The following is a 22,253-nucleotide window of genomic DNA, read 5'->3' on the forward strand; positions in this document are numbered from 1 at the left end:
TCTCTCCACTCTTGGTACGTATCTTTTTTTTTTTCTTTTTTCTCGAAATATAAATATGCACGTATGTACACATAACATAATGTATGTACATTCTGCGCATCGTGTTTGCTATACATAGAGATTTGTATGCTATACGCGGCAATAGGTTACAATCTATATCGATTGCAAACAGAAGATTTGCGTGAACGAGGCACGCGACAATCTTAAACATTTTTCTCTTTTAATCGTCGTTTCGCGATTGCAGTAAAAAAGAAAAAGAAAAAAAAAATATGAAAATATAGGCAAAATATCGATGGTTCACCGTGATATTTCCCCATCGATTGTTTTATGTCGATCGGATGCTACTCTCCTTGATCCTTCGAGGATTGGATCCAGATCAAATCGACGAACGAGAAAGGAATTTGAGAGACATTTTTCATACGGGGCAGAGCGACTCCAATGGAATATCTCTCAGCTTTCGTTCGATGATTGTTACAAGTTGAATTGATCTACAAACCGAGGATAATTGAACAGTGCAAACGAGCGGCATTGGTTTGACAATACGTAGCTTTCTTTACCTTTAAATTGCACTCTATATTTATAGGTGAAGTTTTGATATAAAATTGTGGATCATCAATGACATATCAAAGATATTTCTGGTCCTCCTAGTCCATCTTTTTTCCAACAAAATCTCCAACGATATTCATATATCTCACGTTCATCAGTAACGACGCACAGTTCACAAAATTAAACTGTTATATGCTTCACCATTAAGAATAATAAAAATACTCAAATATATCAAAGGATTAAAATATCAATTCTCTAACATATCTGCATATATCCACACATCATCCCTTGCATACGGACCAACGTAACAAGAATAGCCAAAAAAGAAGCTACGATTACAAATTCATTTTTTATATGTTTTTTTTTTTTTCGAATGAGAAATCCGCTGTCGCTCGTTCTAAAATTCAACTCTCTTTCGTTTTCACGTCGTTCGATTTGACGCGGATCAGAGGCGCTCGTTCCACGAAACACGAGGCCGGTTTCTAAAAGGAGGTAGCAACAATAAAAGTACAGCAGAAGCCAGAAACGTGGTCGCGCAAAGTACTACAGAATTAGTTTCTTCCAGGGAGGCTGGATCGATGGGAACGTATAAATAACGGTGGAACTCGCGCAGAACAGCGCGTATTTACAGCTAACCATACCTGTGTCACATTTTTCATTGTCACATCCAATGCAGAGAATTCATTGTGACAAGACTAATAGTAGCGTTTTAATAATACAATAATAATTATTATTTGCCGCTACTATTATATAATATTATCCAACAAGGTAATAATTTATTATTATCCTAAGACAAACTGTTTGAAAATAACTATAGTGCATTGCGAGACCTCGTTCTAAGGAATACCGAGATATTTGATTATCTCTTTTTCTCGTGTGTTCAATTTTCGTCGAGATTGCTTATTTTTCACAAAGTATTTCATCTCTTTTTTTTTGTATTAAACACGCCTAGCTTTATTTAACAAGGTGAGATACAGGGTAGCTAATGTCTTGTTAAGCACACAAGCTCTGCGACATCGTTTATAAGAGACCAATATACAGTTGAAGACTAACATTACCTACAAAATCCTGTGTGTGTATACTCTTTGAATCTTGATATATTTTGTCAAACCTCCCTTCTCGCCTTAACGATGAGAAAGAAAAAGAAAAAGATCGCTTTAGTTTCATCGTCTTATTTTCCTCTCGTTCACGCTAGTTTCTCTTTCACTCTATCCTATCACACGCACTCTTTCACACTTTTTCTCACTTGCAGAATCTTTGTCTGGTCGATTTTTCACGGAAATCGCCGCCAACGTGAGAAATCATTATTGTCTCCAAGAGAGAACCAAATATATGTATGTAATATGGGACAAGACTACATATGGGTGTACAGAATGTCAAACGCAATATGAAGTATCATTTATTATACTACGAGCTGCGCGATCGTGTTCACGATTTATTCGATTCAATAATTTCGTTCGATATCTCTTCTCTTAATAACGAATAATAATAAAAAGCTTACAACGCTTGACTTTATCGATTATCTAAACTAAAATAATTCCATAATAATCGTTTTGTAAAATAACATTCTATATATGACGGCGTCACCTTTAAATGTAGCTTTAAAGGGTTAATTATATAAACGAATGAAAATAAACGAGGCTTCGCAAATCCAATAAATCGAGAAATAAAAAATTATAAAAAAAGTTGACAAAATCGTAGCACGGAACTTCGAACCATCGTAAAGAACAAAGAATCTGATCTATCGTGATCACGACATCGCGGCAAAAATCGGTGCACGAGCGTTATACCACTCGTCGGTCATAAATCTACATCCGCTTGATCTATGCAACGTATTTTCTCTCTCTCTCTCTCTCTCTCTTCCTCTTTCTCTCGCTACGAACTAGAAATTGAGCACACAAACATTGATCTGGGAGCTCGTACGCAGTCGATCGTCATTAAAAATCGACGTCCATTCACCGTGTCTTTACTTCTTTTTCGATCCTCCCTTATCAACCTAACAAAATTGATCGACTCGATTCATATTCCCATCTTGATCGACTCATATTTTATTGAAATATCATTCTTCGTTCGTCGCTATATCTTCGTTCTACATTTTACATTCTTGAGGGACGAGCTAGAAGAAAAGACTGATCGATCTGCGGCGAATGCGACTTTTCTCTTCGATAAAACACGATCTTTTTCATCTATTTTTCATCCTTGTGTTTCTGTGTACGCGTTTCTGTGTATGTCAGTGGTGTAAGTGTGAACAGGTTGTGTATACGTATCTAAAATGTTAATTAACGCTAATTAATCTGAACTCGCTGGGGGAATCGTTACTTTCTTCTCTATCTGCCGTATATTAATATATATATATATATTATTTATATATACATACATATGTCAATAATACATTTATATATTATTTATATACATATGTTAATAATATATATATATATATTTATATCTATACATATAGAAATGGAGCGTGTTCCTCGTGAATATGATTACGTTTTTGCTTTATTCGTATATAATTATCATCGTTATCGTTACAATAAAACGACCACTATTGTAAATCGATTGATTACCTTGCGTATATTTTATTTCTTTCTCTCTGTCTCTTTCGCATTTAGCGAGTACAATATGTCTGTGCTCACCCTAATCGTTTCGAAGAAGCGGCGTTTAAACCTCATGTCGAGGTACGAATAAGCTCTCTTGTCATTATTCTCTCATTTTGTTCTTTTCTTCTCTCTCTCTTTTTTTTTTTTAAACCTCTTCTTCTCTCGCGCTGTCGCAATAGACCATATTCTATTTCCGGATGAAGTGTCCGGCGTTGATTTCAGAGCACGGTTACATGATTACGGACACAATGCGTATCTGAACACGTCATTACGCTTCGCTTTTTCTCATTTCTCATTTCCTCTCATTCAACTCTCTCACACTCTTCTCTCATGTAGGTACATTCTCTCGTGTAAATGATGTAAAAGACATAATCGAAAAAAAAGAAAAAAAGAAAGGAAGAAAAAAGAAATCATAGTAATATCTAATAAATGTCGCACACGTCGTTTCCAACCTCTTTTTTGTTCCATTATTTATTTTCTTTCTCTACTAAAAATTCCGACACGCACGACATATTTCGCGCTCTCTCTCTCGCTCTCGCTCTCTCTCTCTCTCTCAAAATTGAAAAGTGGTCGGGCTATACAACTACAAGAAAAAATTACATCGGAATCGCCTAACGCTATTAAGAAGAGCCTTTTATGCTTCCGACATTAATCAATTAATATAATTCATCGTAATTATGTTATATATATGTATACATATATATATATATGTAAAAAAGGCTGTTTCGCGACGGTGCACAAGCGGTCACGTCCTCCGAGTCGACGTCAATTCACCATCACCGTATTATATACGATGTATCATGATTCTCTGAAAATGAAATACCGTTATCCAATAAAACAGAAAATGTAAAAACGCGGAAAGGAAAGCGTGTTAAAATCACGCATTTCGCAGAGCAAGTGATACGTTCAGGCTAAAAGTAAGTCAGATTCGGAGGTCGTGTCGCGCTTGATGCAAAGGCCCGAAGACTTAGCGTCGGATCTCGCCTTTAAACCATCTCTCAACCTTCCCTTTCAAAAAATAGAAATACAAATTGATCGGTACATTCTATATCGTATACAAAAAAAAAAAAAAAAAAAAAAAAGAAAGGAAAAAGGAAAAGACTATGTATATATATGTATATGTATATATATAAAAAAAAAAGACGACAGAAAAACACGAAGGTCGATGCCGTGACCGGCAATTGTAGGACGCAAGTGGCACGGTCGTCGCGCGTCTTACCCTATGAATTTGCATCACGCATCATCATCATCATCATCGCTATCATCGCTGGTAGTCCATTCTGAAACTATCGTGTTGGTCCGATCCTTAGCCAAGTCTTGATCAGGACTCGCGCTACCCTGGCGTCCGTACGCACTTTTCTCCGATGTAAATCTCGTGTTCCGTGTGTGTATGATCGTGGTGGTTGTGGTATTGGTGGTAATCGTGGCTGTAATGGTCGTTGTGATGAGTAATGCGTGTACGTGTAACGATCTCCCTGATCTCGCGTCTCTCCTTCGTTTCTTCGTGGTCGGTGGCTCAGTACGGGTTATACTTGGTGCGCTCGGATTTGAATTTGCCGCTCTCGGTGGGCCCGGGCGCGCCAGGGCTACGTAGCCTCGGTGTGAACTTGTGCGACCGGTGAACGCCGGTTGTCTGGACCGGAAGAGCGGATGCAGCCGCACCAGCAGCGCCACCTAGCAATTCCGTGAGTCCGCCGAGGGCGGTGAGGCTAGATAGGGCGTTGAGGGCGCCTGGCTTGCTTAGCAGCTGAGCCAAGGGAATGGCGCTGGCCAAGGGAGAGGCAGTGGTAGTGGTAGTAGAGGGAGAAGCACTGGCCCCGGATGCCCCGGGAGTGGTACCGCTGCCAGGGGTTTGGGTATTTTGGGCCTCTAGGTTAGCTTTCTGCAGTTCAACACTGGGGAAAAGACACAAAATGTAAAAAGGTCAGGGTGGGAACGTTCCTCTCGTATAAAAACAGTTTTATGTAGTTTTATGTATGTATGTTTGCGTGTGGCTACTTTCGTGTTTCACACACACACATATATATATACACTTATATATATATATATATATATATATGCGTGTACAGCGGTGCTCGATTAAATTACAATTAAATCGAGGATCAGATTGCAAAGCTCGCGATGCGGGTGACGATTTTGTTTCGTACGGGAGGACTCGAGATCTCCTCGACAGAGGGAAAGAATAGACTTAGCGAAAACAAGTGAGAGGACAAACGAGAGATTAATGCAAAAGACACGGCAATTGAGTGGAGCAAATCTGCACGTTTCTTGGGCATAATTTTTCTTATACCAATTGACGTTTAGGTAGACTCAAATAGATCAAGTGTAGGGAAACTGTCGAACGAATATAGCGAAACTCTTATTATTTTATGGGAAAGTTTCATTCCAATATATAGGAACATGATCGCTGTTTTCACTTATTCCAACTATGTCTATTCGCTGTGTTTGTCGATAGGTTTAATTTACACTCGACAGTTCGAACAGTACAGGGAGTGTAAGCGGATTTTGGGTCGTTTGAATTTAGGCGAAACTCTATTGGAATTTAAGCGAGCACTGCTGTACGTGTTTCCTTTTGTCGGACAGTGTTTCGATAAACGATCAGATGAAAAGAAAGAAATATACAGAAAGGAAGGAGTCGCAGCGACGTGTACACGAGAAACAGAGGCTAGGAAATGAAAAGAGGCGAATCATGGCGATGTGTGAGATATAGTAAAATGAAAATAATAAGACGGGTCCGCTAAAAGAACAGAGTTGTTATATCGATTAAACAGAAATAGATCGAAAGAGTGACAAGGTGGTGTGGACGCTAAGTGTGATGTATGTCAGGCGAGAAAAGAAAGAAAGAAAGAAAGAAAAAAGAGAATAGAAAGAAAAGAAAGACTTCGAGTCGCAAGGTTTTCAACAGGCTTCACAGAAAGAGAGAGTTATGCCACAGGTGTGTTCTATGGAGCGTGATACTCTCACGTACACCGGCTACGTGGTTGTTTGTGGGGGGGTGGGGGGGAGACTTTTCCGTCGTCGGGACGCGTTTATCGGTCTCGAGACACCGTGCACCGACGAACCATCGGCATCTGTCTGTATCGTTTTTCATCCAACGACATACAGCCGTCACGTTTCGTCGATCGTACACGATGCAGCCTCTAGGAGCACCGAAAATGGCGTCCCAATGCGGAGGATACGCTGCGAGGAGTTGCCGCCATCGAAAAGGACGTTCGACTGCATTCGTTTCGATCAGCACGAAAAATAACAATTTCTCAAAGTTTAATTTCACTTTCGTATCTGGCAAAATTCCTCGATCTCGAAATTTTCAAGAAATTTCTTGTTCCTAGCCGACGAACGCGCAACGTCCTTTTTTCCGACGCAGCACAGAGCCATAGTCCGTTGCACATGACACATAAAAACAGGAGAAGTTCTCCGAATATACAGAGAATACTTGTAAAAAGTAAAATAAAAAAATAAAAAAAAAAAATAAAAAAAGAAAGAGAGAGAAAGAGATAGAGAGAGCGAGAAAAGAAAAGCAACAAGCGTTCGAACATCGATCAGCATGTAATGACATCGAATCTCTATGAGTCTTTTCAATTTGGTATCGCATCACGGATACTTTAGCAAAGTGGAATGGAACGTAGCATGGCTCTGTGAATCACTGAAAAGCGGAAATCAAACTAAACGGGGCACAGCACTTGCACTCCGCCGCCTACGGGTATATCATCTGTACGGGAACTATGCAGCAGTTTGACCAGTTGCTGGATTTGCTGATCCAGCGAAATCGTTGCCACGATAATTGGCTCGTACGTCACGCGTATACAGGACGAACGGAAAGCGGAATTGAACGCGGCAGAGTGCAGATCTTGGCCGCGGGAATTGTGCTCGGGGGGATGATAAACACGATACGTAATAATCATGACGACCAAGTGGTTGAACGGGTATTACAAGAAGTAATAATCGGGATATATGACGAATATATTTTTCGGTCGCTATTCAAATGCAGTAGTATAAAAATATATATGAGTGACAATCTGGAATAAAATATAATATGGATTATAATTCGTAAAAAGGGGGAAGAAATAGAATGTGAAGAAGGTTTGTACGATTCGCGTTTTCAGACCGGCTAAATATATATAGATATACAGGACAATCGTGCTTGGTACTCGTGCTATTTTCAAGATGCGGCAAAAAACTGGGGCTGCTTTGGCAATTGCTCGTTTTCCAGAGCGTTTTAATATGCGCTACAGGGACGCGTTTTCGATCGTTTCGAATCTCGTCGACGACTACGTTAGTACACGTTTCTCTATTTATTTTCGTTCAACTTCTCGAAATTAGTGAAAAGAATGGAAAGAGATAACAGTCCCATAGCACGATGTTATATATTAAATACTGTAAGATCTACGTCCGTGCACGTTCGTTATCTTTTGGTAAAACGCTATGATCAGCGTAGAGGAAACGTACAAATTAGAATACAAAGATGCGACTGCGTGACACTCTTGGCGAAGGCGAATTGCAGAAACAAAAATTTAACGATCCATCGTACTGATAGACGATAGTTTGGCAAATAAATTAATAAAACATAATCTACGATAAATATCGAATTTTCCAATATGATTGACGCTATATTCCGTTCAGAAGAACACGTTTTCTCGTGAACATATTACGCTAGACATAGGACAAAATCCAAATTGAATTGAACGCAACGTACGGAAGACTTTATCGAATTAAAACAAGTGAATCATAGTTTTCTAAAATCCAGTTTGGATTTCCAAATTTCCAACCTGTCATTGTAATCACGTTATTTATTATATACTTAATTATAGATCAATATTCAAACGATTAATCTCATCGAATTAAATATATCTCTAGAAAAACACCGTATTACTAGTGCACGAACGAATAAGAACGAACGAACGACGAGCCTTCGCCAAAAGCGAGTTCGACCGAAAAGAAGCTTTGGATCGTCGTAAACCGAACAACTGGGGTATTTGAAGAAAAAAAAAAATAAAAAAATAAAAAAAAAGGAGCTGTAGTGATGCATAATTGCTTTTTGCAGGACTCTTCGGGAGTAGATCGTCTAATTAAAACGGAACGATATATTGCTGGAATCGTTCGACTACGTGTCGTATATCTGTCATCGTGATTGTATACTATATATATTCTTTTCTTTTTTCAAAAAAATTTTTTTTTTTTGCTTGAAAGGACAGCCAGCGACAAATGGGAAACAGATGTTGAGCGGAGTTGTGTCTGCAGGATACTCAGGGTACTGGACCTGGAAAGCAGGACCTGGAAACAAAGGATTAAGATCCTCTTCCGTCGTGGCAGACGAAGATATTGTCTTCCGGCGTCTCCGCGTTGACGGCGATCCCTTGGTTCGCGGTTGCTGCGTCGTCTTCACTGGCTATATAATCTTACTTCACTACGAGAATATCTCACCTGTATACGCTAGAGAGACCGAGGTGGCGGTCCACGACACGCGTTGCACGTCACCACGTACCTCCACATCGAGGGATCACCTCGTATCTTAACACTCGTGCAACGTATCCATCTCACATAGAAAACGCTCGTTGCTGCACCGCCACCTCTTTCATGTAACACTTTTCTGGCGTCGACGTGCCGGGAAAACGACGCACTTCCCGACCATAACCTGTCAGCTACGATACGCGATAAAAACCATAGCAACAAACCTATACCTGTGCGTGTACTGATTTTTAACACGAATATAACACAGCGTACATAGAATCTCTGTAAATAGACGGGTAGACCGTGGATCTTTATGCATTTATGGAAAATTTGAAGGAGAACGCGAAATTATCATATACATTAAATTATAAATCACTATAGAAGACGTTGAAACATTTTATGTAATTTTCGACGAGCGAGTTATCTATCTATCAAAGTTGCATTTACGTAATCACGCGTTCGCAAAAATACAAATCCGCAGAAATATCCACAACCTAGCGTTGATTAACGATGATGGCGATAGTTTGCAAGGTCGTTGTAGCCAGCTCGTCGCCGCCAGAGGCAACAGTAACAACAGTAATAAACATGATGGGAGGTGTCGCGATGACGGCAATTCGACTATTCCCTTAGTCTCACTTGATCATCTTCAAGACACCAAGGCTAAGAAAGGTAATTACAGAAGGAACGAGTGTAACACAAGAGAAAAAAAAAAAAAAAAGAAAAAGAAGAAAAAATAGACAGGCGAATCAAAGGGTTTCTCTTTTGTTCCTTTTTCTCTTTATGAGGTGTCGACGGGGAAGTTGGGCTTCCATTTTCTCCGTCGTCGAGGGGGATCGTGTAAAAAAAAATGTCTACACCGGCGACATGTACACATAAGTCAAGATCCGATCCAACGATCGTTTCACGTTGGATCCAGAGAAGGAAAGAAACCAGAAAGTTAAAGAGGTTCGTTGGGGGTGGGGGTGGGGGGTTGGTGGTGGTGATGTGTCGCGAGATATCGCAATACGTAGCCGGGACGAGTTCGACATGTACCGATAGGAATAATGGAAGAATTCTTAAACAATATTCTCTCTCTTGGATCGAGAGAAAGTAAACCGATCTCGTCGAGAGAACGTTGCACGATCGATCGAATGCTATGTATCTATTTGCATATTGGAATATCCTACGAGTAATACGGATTTTTCGATATTGTAGGTACAAGGAACCAAGAATTTGTTGCAATTGATTCACCCAAAAATCGTATAAACGTAAATAAAGATTGTTTTGTTTAGGAATATGTTAGCATAATGCCGGATACTTTACACGTAGAAGCTCACTGCGTAAATTATATAGGTAAAAGAAGTTTGAGATTGTTTTAAAACAAAGTAATTCTTCTTCAAACGCTCCTTGATAGATCTGTCACTGATTACATTCCTAAATTTTCTACGACAGCGATTCATTCTTCATAAAATTCCTCTTGTTCACAACAAATTCCATTGTTCTAAATGCATCTATCGGAAAAGCTGCATTACTTATGGGATTAATCGGGAACCATAAAATATAATGAATATCAAATAACGATCGTCCAACGTTCTTCGTTCTTTTCTTTTTTTTTTTCGTTTTCTTTTCAAGATGGCAGGCAAGCCAGAGTGATATCTATGCTCCAGTGCCACGGTACTCACCTCATGCTGATGAGATACTGTGCTAGTGCCACAGCGTCCGGATTTCCGGTGATGGTGATCGTACGATCCGTGGCGCCACCCTCCCTCTCCTCGCAGTTGCTGATTCTGATCATGGCGCCGGAGATCTGACGGATCTCAGCGATCTTAGTACCACCCTTGCCGATGATACAGCCGATCAGCTCGTTTGGCACGGTCATCTCGTGCGTCTGATTGTTCGCCGCTGGCTGTTGCCTGTTCGTGTTGCTGGTACGTAGCTGACTACCAGCCAGTGCCGCTAATGCTGCCAAAAAACCAGCAACATTTTGTATATTTGCAACGTACATCATTTCTGGACTAAGGTTTAGGTTTTGAGATTTAAGGCATTCGTAGCGTAGATTGACTTTTTACCATTCTTACTTCAACTTGCAATTTCTACGAAATTTTCACGATACCTGACACTCAGCGTATTATCTACAAGCGATTCGATTTTTAAATATTCATCTTCGAAGTTGATGGTTTTATCACGCGATTCCTATAGCGAGCCGCTGAGAAAGTCACTTTCTGATTAATCGCGGAAGAACCATTTTTGCCAAGTTGTCAAGAAAATACTATGTTGTACAGGCTGAAAGAATCTTTCTCCCTTTTCTTTTTTCTTCTATAAGAAAAATCTAGTCCTCACCGTTGTCGAATAAAAGTAATGTGAAATACGTGATATGAGTCGTTTCAGCGTTCAAAGTATATTATAATGTTATAAGGTTGCTGTTAGTGTGCGCGCGTAGAGAGTACAGACAACCGAGAGATTTTCTTCTTAGTGACAGAATCTCAGACATGCGCGAAGAGTATGAGACTTTGCAGTCTCAGAGTATTTTACTTCTGAGAGATATTGTCGCGCTACAAATACCTTAAGTTCTCTAACCAAGTGCAATTGTTAAATGTAAGAACAACACTGTATAGATGGAGTAATAAATAATAAAAATAATAATAATAATATTATAATTTTTGGCTAATTCTTCTACCGAAGTTCATACGTCGTACGATCACGCGCAGTACTATAATTGTTACGACTATACATGAATCATTATGTACTTTCTATTTTAAAATCTACCACACGTGGTTATGGACCACATGTACATACATTGTCCGATTAGGCGAATAACTGTATGCAAAGTGCACGCGAAACAATAACGTTTTTAAATTTTCGAAACATAGCTATCGCGGTACATCATCATTTTAATCCACGGTATAAAGATTAACATTTTTACATATTTGTTTGGAAGCGTTGAGTTGGCTTGGAGGTCGAAGCTGGTCGTTTTACCGCGGTGAAGTAAGATGTTTGTAAAGTGGTGAGGTTTGCATAGTGACTGCCAAAAGCATGATTTCATTCTATAATATTTTCGAAACCATTGTTGTTTGTAAAATAAAAGTTTGTTGCGTAAGCCTGTAGATTCTCGTACAACACGTTCTACGTACGTAAATAATTCAAGCGATTTCTCGAGCGACTTTTTCAATTTCATACATCGCACAAGCAATTCTACGGAATTCTCAAAATTTCGAATTCTCGAAACGCAATAATTCTCAGCCGTATTTCAGCCGCATTCGTATCGATTCGTATTCGTTCAGAAGCTGAATTGATCAACCGTATAAATTAAAAGGTAGAAACAAGTGACGAGCGTGCAAACACTGCATCTTAAATGTATAAACACTGTATCTTAATAATATACTTAAAATGTCCTATTATTAATGTTATCTGCCTGTGATAAACAAGTTGGTAGAACCAAGTAATTTGATTTTGGAAAATCGTATTTATCCTAATGAAATTAAGAAATAAGAGAGAGGGTTGAAAAGTTCGGCTTCTGAAACATTCATTTACAAATTGAAAAAAATCAAATGAAAAAGCTTGTGAGATTATTACGAATAAATAAATAGTCACGAGCGTTACAGAGTATTGTAATAGAACAACGAGGAGTTTTTGACGTACCTGCTGGATTCAATCCACCTGTGTTGGCAGGTGTGGCAAGGCCTCCGAGGCCTAGAGCCGCGAGTCCGGCCAATGGATTGCTACCAAGCTTGCCCATCTGTAACAACGACGAACAAAATCCAACGCTCAACAAAAACATGTGCCGCCGCTCGAACGATTTTTAAAAAGTGCTTTCAGAGGGGTATTATACGAAGACATCGATAAAATATAGATCTAAAAGAAAGAAAAAAAAAAAAGGAAACGATCAATCTGCCTGCTTTCCTCGCGCGTCTCACATTCGAGGATCGTCGATCAAACCAGACGAAAGAAGAAAAAAAAAAAAGAAAGAAGAAATATCAAAATACAACTCTATGACCAGACAATGGGAAGGAATAAAAACAAATTTCAGAAGAAAACGATCAACGAAAAAAATAAGAAAGAAAATCAAAATGACAAGGTATATCATCATCCTTTGAGTAGATAAAACTGTTCGAATTAAATAATAAGGAAGACAGAGGGAATAAAAGAAGAGATAGAGGAGAAAGTAAAGAATTCTCTCTAGATTAATCCATCATCGTCGATGATCTATCGATCGTTTTGGATTCTACGGTCGTGGCAACCTGCGAGTTTTTTCGCCTGTTCTCATGGTCTCTTCGATGTCGACCAGCAGGATGTCCCGACTTCCTGGGAGCCGATGCAAAAAAATGTCCTTCGTCACCTTTCTCCACACGTTTCCATACTTTTCAATACTTTCACCCTTACTCTGCGTTTGTTTCTTTTCTTTTCCTTTTATCGTCGCTTTGGAAAGCGTCACGCTCTTTCAGGAACACGCATAGTGAAACAACACTCGCATGACAACCACACGCAACAAGGAGCTAAAAACACAGTGAAAATTAATCGAAGGAACGTAATAGAAAAAACGCGCGACGCTCTAACGCCGGATCGATGTTGAGATTCGGACGATGTTTGAATCTCCCGTTTTGGTCAACTTGGTAACATCAACTTGGTAATCGGGCAGACTGTTTCGAGAACTATTCGACGTGATTATGCAAAGAATAATGGACCCTCGCTCGACGAGTATACTGAATTTCGTGGCAACGAAACTACTTACTGTTGCAAATTGCTACAAACAGAAGGAATTGGTTAAAAAAAAAAAAAAAAAAGAAGAAGAAAGAAAAAAGAAAGAAAAGAGAGACAGAGAAAGAGTTTCTGACTATCGAACGAATAATGATCGATCTATGGAGAACGATGATCGCATGACTCTCTACTTTCGTACGATTCTAAGAATGTTTTAAAACGAAACAAAAATTAAACGAACCCTCTGTAACTTTTCTACAAAATAATTCTGATATAGTAAAAAGACAATACACTAGAGAGATTATTAAAGCAGCAATTCGTTCGTTACATTAAACTTAACGATCCTTTCGAGAAAGACTTTTCTCCTCGATATTAACTTCAAAAAGCATCATGGATGCAATTAATTAAACTTTATAAAAGTATTAAAAATGAAATACCTATATCAGCAACTTCTTAATTACATATCGTTACAGAAGGTTGAAGATGAAACTCAACTAAAAAATTTAACTACCGTTCACTACCGGTCATCAAATTATTACGATCGCCTGAAGAAAAAACTGCAGCAGAATTTCTCATACACCGTTAGAAGCATAAAATACTTTTTACAATCCATAAACGCAAGTCCCTTATCTCTTTGTAAGAAAGAAGTTTGTGTTTCTAAGCTTCATTCTCGATCGGTCTTCGAACGAAGGCGATAATTTCGAAACGATCATAATAATTCGGCTCGTTGTTACTCATAAACAAAGATGTCGATATTTTCTTGAACCTTCTCTATCGCTATTAATACCAGCACGCTAGTTACGAACAAGTTTCTCGACCTATGTGTATAGCAATGTACAGCTTGGTATTCTGGAGATCGCTTTGCGCTATTAGGGACCGGAAGCCGAGGAATCCAGGACGCTTTGTGATCCAGCCGGAGAATATGTCTACACACGTATGACATACTATACGTCAGAGGTTGGATCGAACTCGATTCTCGCCGCGAAGATTCTCTGCAAATTAATCGACCAAAGTCGACCGTGGTATCTAGCGAATATTAATAGTTGAGGCGGCTAACTTCTAAAGGAACGAGCTATTAAAAAGGAAAGAATAGACAGAGTAGAATGGACGGTTAGGGGAAAAGAAAATATCGCGAGACAGCATGCATTTACGCATCTTTTCTAATTTCGAAAAATTCTTTTGCTTTTTTTTTTACCATTCATTCGTATTCGTCTTTTGAATAATATTCTCGTTGCAAGATTCTACTTATTTCAACGAAACTGAAATTGTGTAATTCGTATGACACGACTCATTTCAGTATCTAAAAATTATTGAATTTTTATTAAAAAAAAAAAAAAAAAAAAGAAGATTCAAGTTCATGTTTTTATTAGTTTTTCAAATGTTACCTAAGCAAAATCGATTTGTGTCGTTTCTGATTCTACTGATTCAATTATATTTCTTATCACTATAGAAAATAATTTAACATTCCCTGTTTTTTGAGGCAATATTCGAGACGGAATGGAATTTAGTCGACCAATTTTTCTATTTCTGATCTTTGAACATTAATTACAAAGGAGACTTGGCGCAGAATTTAGCGCGCGATCGATGTGCTCGCCACGAAACTTCCACAGCATCCGACTCGACAAAGAAAGAACTCGACAAAGTTCCGTGAAGTGACACATACTTACATAAGTAATAACGAAATGCCACGGCGAATAAGTATTCAGCTATTTTTACTTGGACAAATTCTAGCTAAAATATTTCAGTCTTGTGTAAGAGATTCTTTTTCAAAATTAACAGAAAGTATTCTTCCGACCACCTCTAATTAATATTTTAAGCTTTCACCTCGTTGACCGTTTCCTACTTTAATTTCTATTATAACAATTCCAAAAGCTGAGTACATAATTCTTCCAGCGATTTCTAATTAATACCGTAAGCTTGCACAGTTCGTTGGCCGTTTCCTACTTTAATTTCTATTATAACAATTCCAAAAAGCTGAGTACGTAATTCTTGCAGCGATTTCTAATTAATACCGTAAGCTTACGGTTCGTTCACCGTCTTCTATCTTAATTTCGATCATGACAGTTCCATAAAAATGTCATTTTAAAAAAAAAGAATATTTCTTTCAATCGATTAAAAAATCAATATATTTCGTAAAATATTTATTTACTTTCCAAAGTGTCTTTCCCGATATTTTAGAAGAAGGAGTCCCGCTGATTACGAGCGCGTTGTAATTTTCAAACCGCTCGAATTCCAATTCGTCGGCGAACTCATCGACCGTTCCGCAAACCGACGAAATAGTAAAACTCCAAACACACCGTCTCGTCGGACCGTGGCGAATCAATGTAAAAGCTGCTAATTACAACGGAATCTCCCCGTTGGAGTTCAACGAATGAAACAGAAACTGCAACGGTTAATTCCTACTGGAGATTGTAAAACTCGTACGTAAATGCATACCCGTGATAACGATATACACGCCGAACACAAAAGTATTAAAACGACACGAATTGAATTATCATTCATAAAAAAAAAGAAAATAAAAAAAAGAAAAGAAATTTCATATATATTATTTAATATATGTATTATATCATGTATTTATACAAGATGTTCATTTTAACGTTTCACACGATTTTTCAGCCATTTTTTAAGCTGTAATAGAAAAAGTGTACATCTACTGTTATACACTTCATATTGTGTGTGAACTAAGGTTTCATATTTTATTTTAGTGCCCGTTACGATATTACGGAATGGAATCGCGTGATTATATTTTTAAAACGCATTGGATAATTTTTCTATCATTATGAAAGAAGAGTATACTGCTGAAAAATTGCATGAACCGTTAGAGTGAACTTCTTCTATATATAAAGTGTTACGCGTAAATTTATCACTTGGAATATCGCTGTAATATTTAGGATTTCGTAAAAATATCGTAAAAGAATTGGACACAATTTTGTGTTGCAGTTTTTCGAATGACATGTCGATTAATTAATTCAAATGACAAATTGAACGTCGATATACAGTGGATAAATTCTTCGAGATCTTATTAATATATCTTCTGATCTTCAGTGATATCTAATTCCTCTTTAAAGTATTTTAAAAAATTTACCACTATTATTTCTAAAGTATCAAAGTACTAATTGACAAAAGAAACTTGACGCTTTCCACGATACGAAATTGTATACCTCTTGACACAACATTATGCAACCTTCGTAGAGAGATTTCTTATAAAATCCCAAACACAGTACACGTATTTCAAGCGATGAAATTGAGCGAAACACCCTGCGTTCTAAATATATAGCGAACGAATTAAAAAAAGAAAAAAAAAGAGAAAAAAAAAAGGAAGGATGGAGCAAAAGAGAGAGAAGTAGAAAATGCATTCTTTCTTGCTCCTTGTCGTAAACAGGACAAGATGTCTGGGGCTAAAGATCTAGGACTCTCTTCGTGTACACGTAACCGTGCCCTAAAACATGAAAACCTCAAAAGTGTGATTGGTCTTCTACCTGCAACATCATCTATGCTAATCTATGGTGCACGAGTTCGAACAAAAAAAAAAAAGGGAGAGAAAGGGGGGAGGGAAAGAAATAAAAAAAAAAAGAGAGGCGATAAATATACATACAGATGTAGCACAACACACTTGATCGAACATTGCGAACGTCGTTTCCTCATTTGCATCGTTCTACAAAGACGAATCATCGACGATGCAACGTCGAGTGACTCCGACTGTTTCATACATCATAAAAATAATCGTATTACACGGAACCATAACGTTCGAATGGTGTTCGCAACCGATATAAATATGTACTTCAAACGAGACAGAGATAGAAGAAGATAGACAAAATTAAAAAAAAAAATTTACATATAATAAAAAAATTAAAAAAGAAAAAGGAAAGAAAAAAAAAACTCGATCGAAGACATAAATATGATGTATCGTCACGACGTTGAGAAACTTCTACCCTGCTTAAGATGGTGGAAACGTGATGTCAGGGCAGCCCACCCTCGCGCGAACTTCTTGATTCGTAGCTAAACAGAGTGCTTGGAAGCCATGCTGTTCTAAGATAGGACGGCGAGTGGACAATGGACAACTGAGGACTGAGGCGAATAGAAACGAACAAAAAAGTATAAGAAGAAACAAAAACGAGAATACGTAGAAATAGAAATGATAGAAATACGGGAGAAATTTTGACAGAACAATTTATATCCTCGTGTTATAATATCGATGGTATTGATATACAAGGTGTTTCGGATAAACGAGATCGTCTGGATATCTGCTTTACTTACGATCGTATGAGAAACCTTCTCAGGATCAGGACGAAGTTAAACTGTTTCAAGGGACACGTGTAACGGCGAAGAGAATCTTTCCTCAAGTTCGTTTCTTTTAGAAGATTCTTTTTTTAAATAGAACTCTTTCTATATATATATATTTTTTTTTACAATAGTAGGCGTTTTTTTCTTTATATAAAAATATTAAGACACTCATGCCGGGAAAAAATTAGTTTAAAAGATATTTCGATTTTAATTTCGTCGAATGTATTTAACGTATGAAAGACAAGGAAGACACGCGTCAGCGAAAGAACATCACTTTTGCTTGTCATACGCCAAGTTTTACAAAATTAATATATAATTAATAATAATATACACATAGAACATAGAAAAGGATAAAAAGGTAAAATTAAAATATCTTTGAAACTGATCATTTTCAGGCACAAATACCTCGATATTTTTGCATAGAGATTAAAGAAACGCATCAACTGACGAATAAAAAAAATATATAGGGTATATGTAGAATATAATTCTCATTTTGAGATACACCGATAATCTCGATATCTAGCGAAAGAACGATGAAAGAAAATTCTTTCCACCGTTACGCGAACACCTTGAAATAGTTTAACTCTGTCCCGAGAAGTTTTCTCATACAATTGTAAATAAGGCAGATATTTAGATGAACTGGTTTAGCTGAGACAGCCTGTATATCGTACAATAACATTAATATTATCGTGGACAAGTTGACGTTCTGCTCCACCACGGCGTTGTCCCGATTTCTCTTCTCCAGTTTAGTTAGAAATCGAGACAACGTTGGCGGAGACAAGGTCTCGACAGTCTTTGTGCTTCGACCGTGCGCTTCGAATAAAAGGGAATTCTTTTACAGGCGAAAACAAAGAGACGTACGAACGTATGAAGATATACGAAGAGGGATGAGAAAGAAGGAAGTCTCTTGCGAAGCCGTGAAAAAGCGGAAGCGTGTATATACGTACTTCGGAGATCGGTTTCGCGATCGGTTCGTCGCTATCGTATTTTTCGCTGGCACTCGAACCAAGTGAAGTCGCTTGGCGTCTATTTACCTTTGTATCGAAGCGTCTATTGAACGCGTTTCTTCGTAGCTTACGCACGGCCAATTCTCGTTCGTAGGTTTGTCGAGAGTAATGTAAAAAGATTGCCAAAGTCTGACAGATTCTTGGTGGTGAATTGATCGCGGTGCATCGGCGAAACAAAAGAAAACACGAGTTTTATTATTTCAGAAGCGATCGGTAAGCAAAGGAGTTAGATTTCTTAACTTTGCTATGCAACCAACTTCTTTCCATCCAATTGTACCTTTATCTCGTTAGAAATTCAAATGCCATCTTTTTAAACGGACTATGTTCTTCCTTTTTAAATAACGAGAGATCTTTTTGAAATTTTTCAAATCTGGACTATGCGTAAGACACATTTGGAAGGTGGTTTACGTGTTGGAAAATTAAGCAATTCAGAACCTGATCTAAATCGTTGTCGTCATTTACGAGTTTTATAATTCGACTGATACTGACGCTTCGAATTATGATATTTGCTGAAATTTTTTAACGAAGAAGAGGCACAATTGAGTGGAGAAGTTTGAGTACCGTAGCAGGGCTAATTCGCTGGCAGCTTCCGTCATTGTCGCGTGAACGTGAGATACAAAAGCAAGTTGGCTGAAATTCGACCGTGGCGAAACACAATTAGGATCGCGAAGTGGAAAGCAACTGTATGTACATAAAATGTCCCACGTAATTGAAACAAATCATACTCTTTGCGTGATTGCAATTAGGAAATTACTTAGTGGGTGAAATGTTAGAATAAATATCAGAGAAATGTGGTAAATAATTTAACGAGGATCATATCCTTTTGTAAGTATAATGCAATGCATGTACATTATGAGATTGTACAAAAATATTTAAAAAATGAAACCGTTTAATTCTCTTTTTTTTATTCTCTACAAAGAAGACACTAGAAGAAATTTGGTCGAAAAATAATCAATTTGTAAGATATTTCGTATAAATATTGTTATTAAAGTTGCGATATTTCGTGGTAGATATTTTTCAATCACTGCACCCGTGTTATATTATACAGGATGACAAATTTGATTTACGTCAAACAAAATACACGCGTCTATTAAAAAATGCACTGTGCATCTACATAATGCACACACACTGTGTTACATTCATGAAACGACGTATTTATAAAAATATGGTCCTGGAAAGGTAGATCTCTCTTAATTATTCATCTCTTTTTCATAATATCGTTCTCTAATTGCGACCAGAGAAAATTGTATGATTTTGTCCTAGTTACGCGAACCAGCCTGTACACACGTTTTTAGTCATCTTGAATATTTTCCATCCCGAGGATGAGTTAATCCCTTGGTGCTTACGATGATTACGTTTCAAGGAAAATATATCATTTCAGATGAAAATTCTCCTACAGAAACCAAAATCTTACCGATAATCTTGCCAATAATACAGCACGTAGTAACAGGGAAGAATCCTAAAAAAAAAATTGGCAAGAACCATAATTCCATTTATGCTCCTTTCTAAACCCTGCAACTTTCGTCTAACTAATTATGTTTCGATTATGAATCGAAAAATTCTATTCGTATTACTAAACAGATATCTTGGAAAAATGTAAATGATATCCGGCGAATTCTAAATTCCCGTAAGATAAAACTGTTTCGGTGACTGTTACAGTTCCACTGTTCTCAATCGATTTGCTATCATCAAGGGATTAATTTGCCTCGAGAAGCGTCTGCAATCCACTAAGACCCGATACATTCTTCCGCGTGGCGAGGCACGTTTTAAGAAGTGGGATTTACCAGGATCGAGAAGGCGGATCAGAAACAGAGGATTTCTGATCAAACTCTACCGAGAAGAACGGAACGTAAACAAGAGAAATCAGAGACAGTGTACGTAGGACGAGAAGCCAAGAATTAAATCATGTTCTGTAAGCCGAGAGACAGTAGATAAAATACTTAAGACAGGGAAATAAAACTAAAGGAACAAAAGTAGAAATTTAGAGAAGAAAGAAAAGAGAAAAGAAAAAGATAGATATGATTCTCCATAACAGGCAGAGAAACTTATATGAAAACTTAGACAGAGTCAGAAGTGGCGGTGGGATTGTGAAGAGAGAGAGAGAGAGAGAGAAAGAGAAAGAGAAAGAGAGAAAGAGAGAGAGAGAGATAAAGCGCAATGTAGTAAATAATATACCTATGTAAATCTACCTTTTCTCGTGCCACGCATGCATACTGGTCTTTGTTTTGTTGTACAACTCGCTCATTGTTCACGTCGTGGTTGTCCAATACCAACCCGCCCCCAATTAGATCAGCTATAGCGTGTCTCCCGTAGAGTGACATACTTCGCAAGGAAAAGAAACGGAAGTAGAGATACAGAGAACACAAGTTAAGAAACAAGACAAACAAATAGCGAAGGAAACCAAATAGAAAATTGTACCGACAGAACAGTATACGTATAGAAGAAAATATATATAAAGTGGAAGAAAAAGACAAACGAAACGTAGAAGGAAATGACGATAGAGTGAAATAACGTAACAGAGAAGAAAGAAGGAACTCGACCGGTCCGCGGAATAACGCTAATGAAAAAGGCAATGAGCCGTGTGTGCAGTGAGATTCTGGTCGGCCACCTTTTTCTCTCGTTTACATTTTTTTTCTTTTATCTTCGTGCGGATTTTCCGATCTGTATGTTTTATGCGTCGTTTTTTCTTAATGGTTCTTATTGGTAGCTGTACTTTCTTTCGAGTTTTTCGCCGTTCTTTTTTCTCGCATCTCGAAACCGAAAATCGTGGAAGTCGGGCTCCGTGTGAGTCGTCGGTCGTCGAAAAGCGCAGAGAAACAGAAGGCAGGACGGATACTGAGACACGACGATACACGCCATCTTGACTACGAGGAGATTCGTTATCAATTATCATCGATTTCGGTCTGCGACGATCGCCAAATATTTCTGCGATTGTCTACGATGCACTGGAATTATTGCACAGGGGGAGCGATAGAAATACGATTTCCGCAGCTTTCACAGTAACGGAAATTCGATGATCAGAGCTTTTACAGAGATGGCAGAAATTTCTAGAAATTCGTTGGTCAGAGCTTTCGTAATCGGAGGAGCAATAAATATTCCATGCTCGGTGCTTTCACAATAGTAAGAATAATACTTTGTTAGAGCATTCAAGATCCACGATCTACGAGTTTTCTTTTAGATTTACATATTTTCGCTCATTTGCGATAACAGAAACAATAGAAATACTAGAAATTCGATGTTCAGAGCTTTCGCAATCGTATAAACGATAAATATTCGGTGCTTTCGCAGCAGCAAAGATAGAACAAACTTCTAGAGACTTCACCCTGCACAATCTACGAGTTTTCTTCCAAATTTTCACATTTATACTCTTTTCGAATAACATGAATAAAAATTAGAAATAATAAGAATCCTAGAAATTCGATGATCAGAGTCTCCACGATACGTACAAAAGATTATAAAAGGAACAAATTGGTCGCTCGGTGTTTCCATCACAATGTCTTTACAAAAATTCAATGTTTACACTCTACGATTTTACAAACGAACAAACAAGAGAAATTCGGAAAATTTACGATCGTCCGAGTTTCTTCTCGCGGAATAAAGAATAACGCGTGCTCGTTTATCAATGTGTTATGTGTGTGAAAGAGACAGACAGACAGACAGACAGACAGGCAGACAGGAGAGGGAGAAAGAGAAA

General features: G+C 38.0%; 1 protein-coding gene across 6 annotated transcripts in view; it reads right to left on the reverse strand.

Moving 5' to 3' along the window:
• The window catches only part of mub (poly(rC)-binding protein mub), a 240,601-nt gene that overhangs the window by 22,756 nt on the left and 195,592 nt on the right, over positions 1-22,253 (reverse strand). For 5 of the 6 annotated variants that reach the window (XM_033335441.2, XM_033335440.2, XM_033335443.2 and 2 more), the window contains 3 exons: positions 12,213-12,309; positions 10,256-10,535; positions 1,447-5,041 (listed from right to left, as the gene is read on the reverse strand). In XM_033335441.2, coding sequence (XP_033191332.1) covers positions 4,663-5,041; positions 10,256-10,535; positions 12,213-12,309 — 756 coding nt within the window. In that variant the 3' untranslated portion in view covers positions 1,447-4,662. Of the gene's footprint in view, positions 1-1,446; positions 5,042-10,255; positions 10,536-12,212; positions 12,310-22,253 lie in introns of those variants that run through there. The other variant, XM_033335444.2, reaches the window with a different exon arrangement.

The sequence above is a fragment of the Bombus vancouverensis genome, chromosome 15 (assembly GCF_051014615.1).
Source record: "Bombus vancouverensis nearcticus chromosome 15, iyBomVanc1_principal, whole genome shotgun sequence".
In the NCBI taxonomy this organism is placed as follows: Eukaryota; Metazoa; Arthropoda; class Insecta; order Hymenoptera; family Apidae; genus Bombus; species Bombus vancouverensis.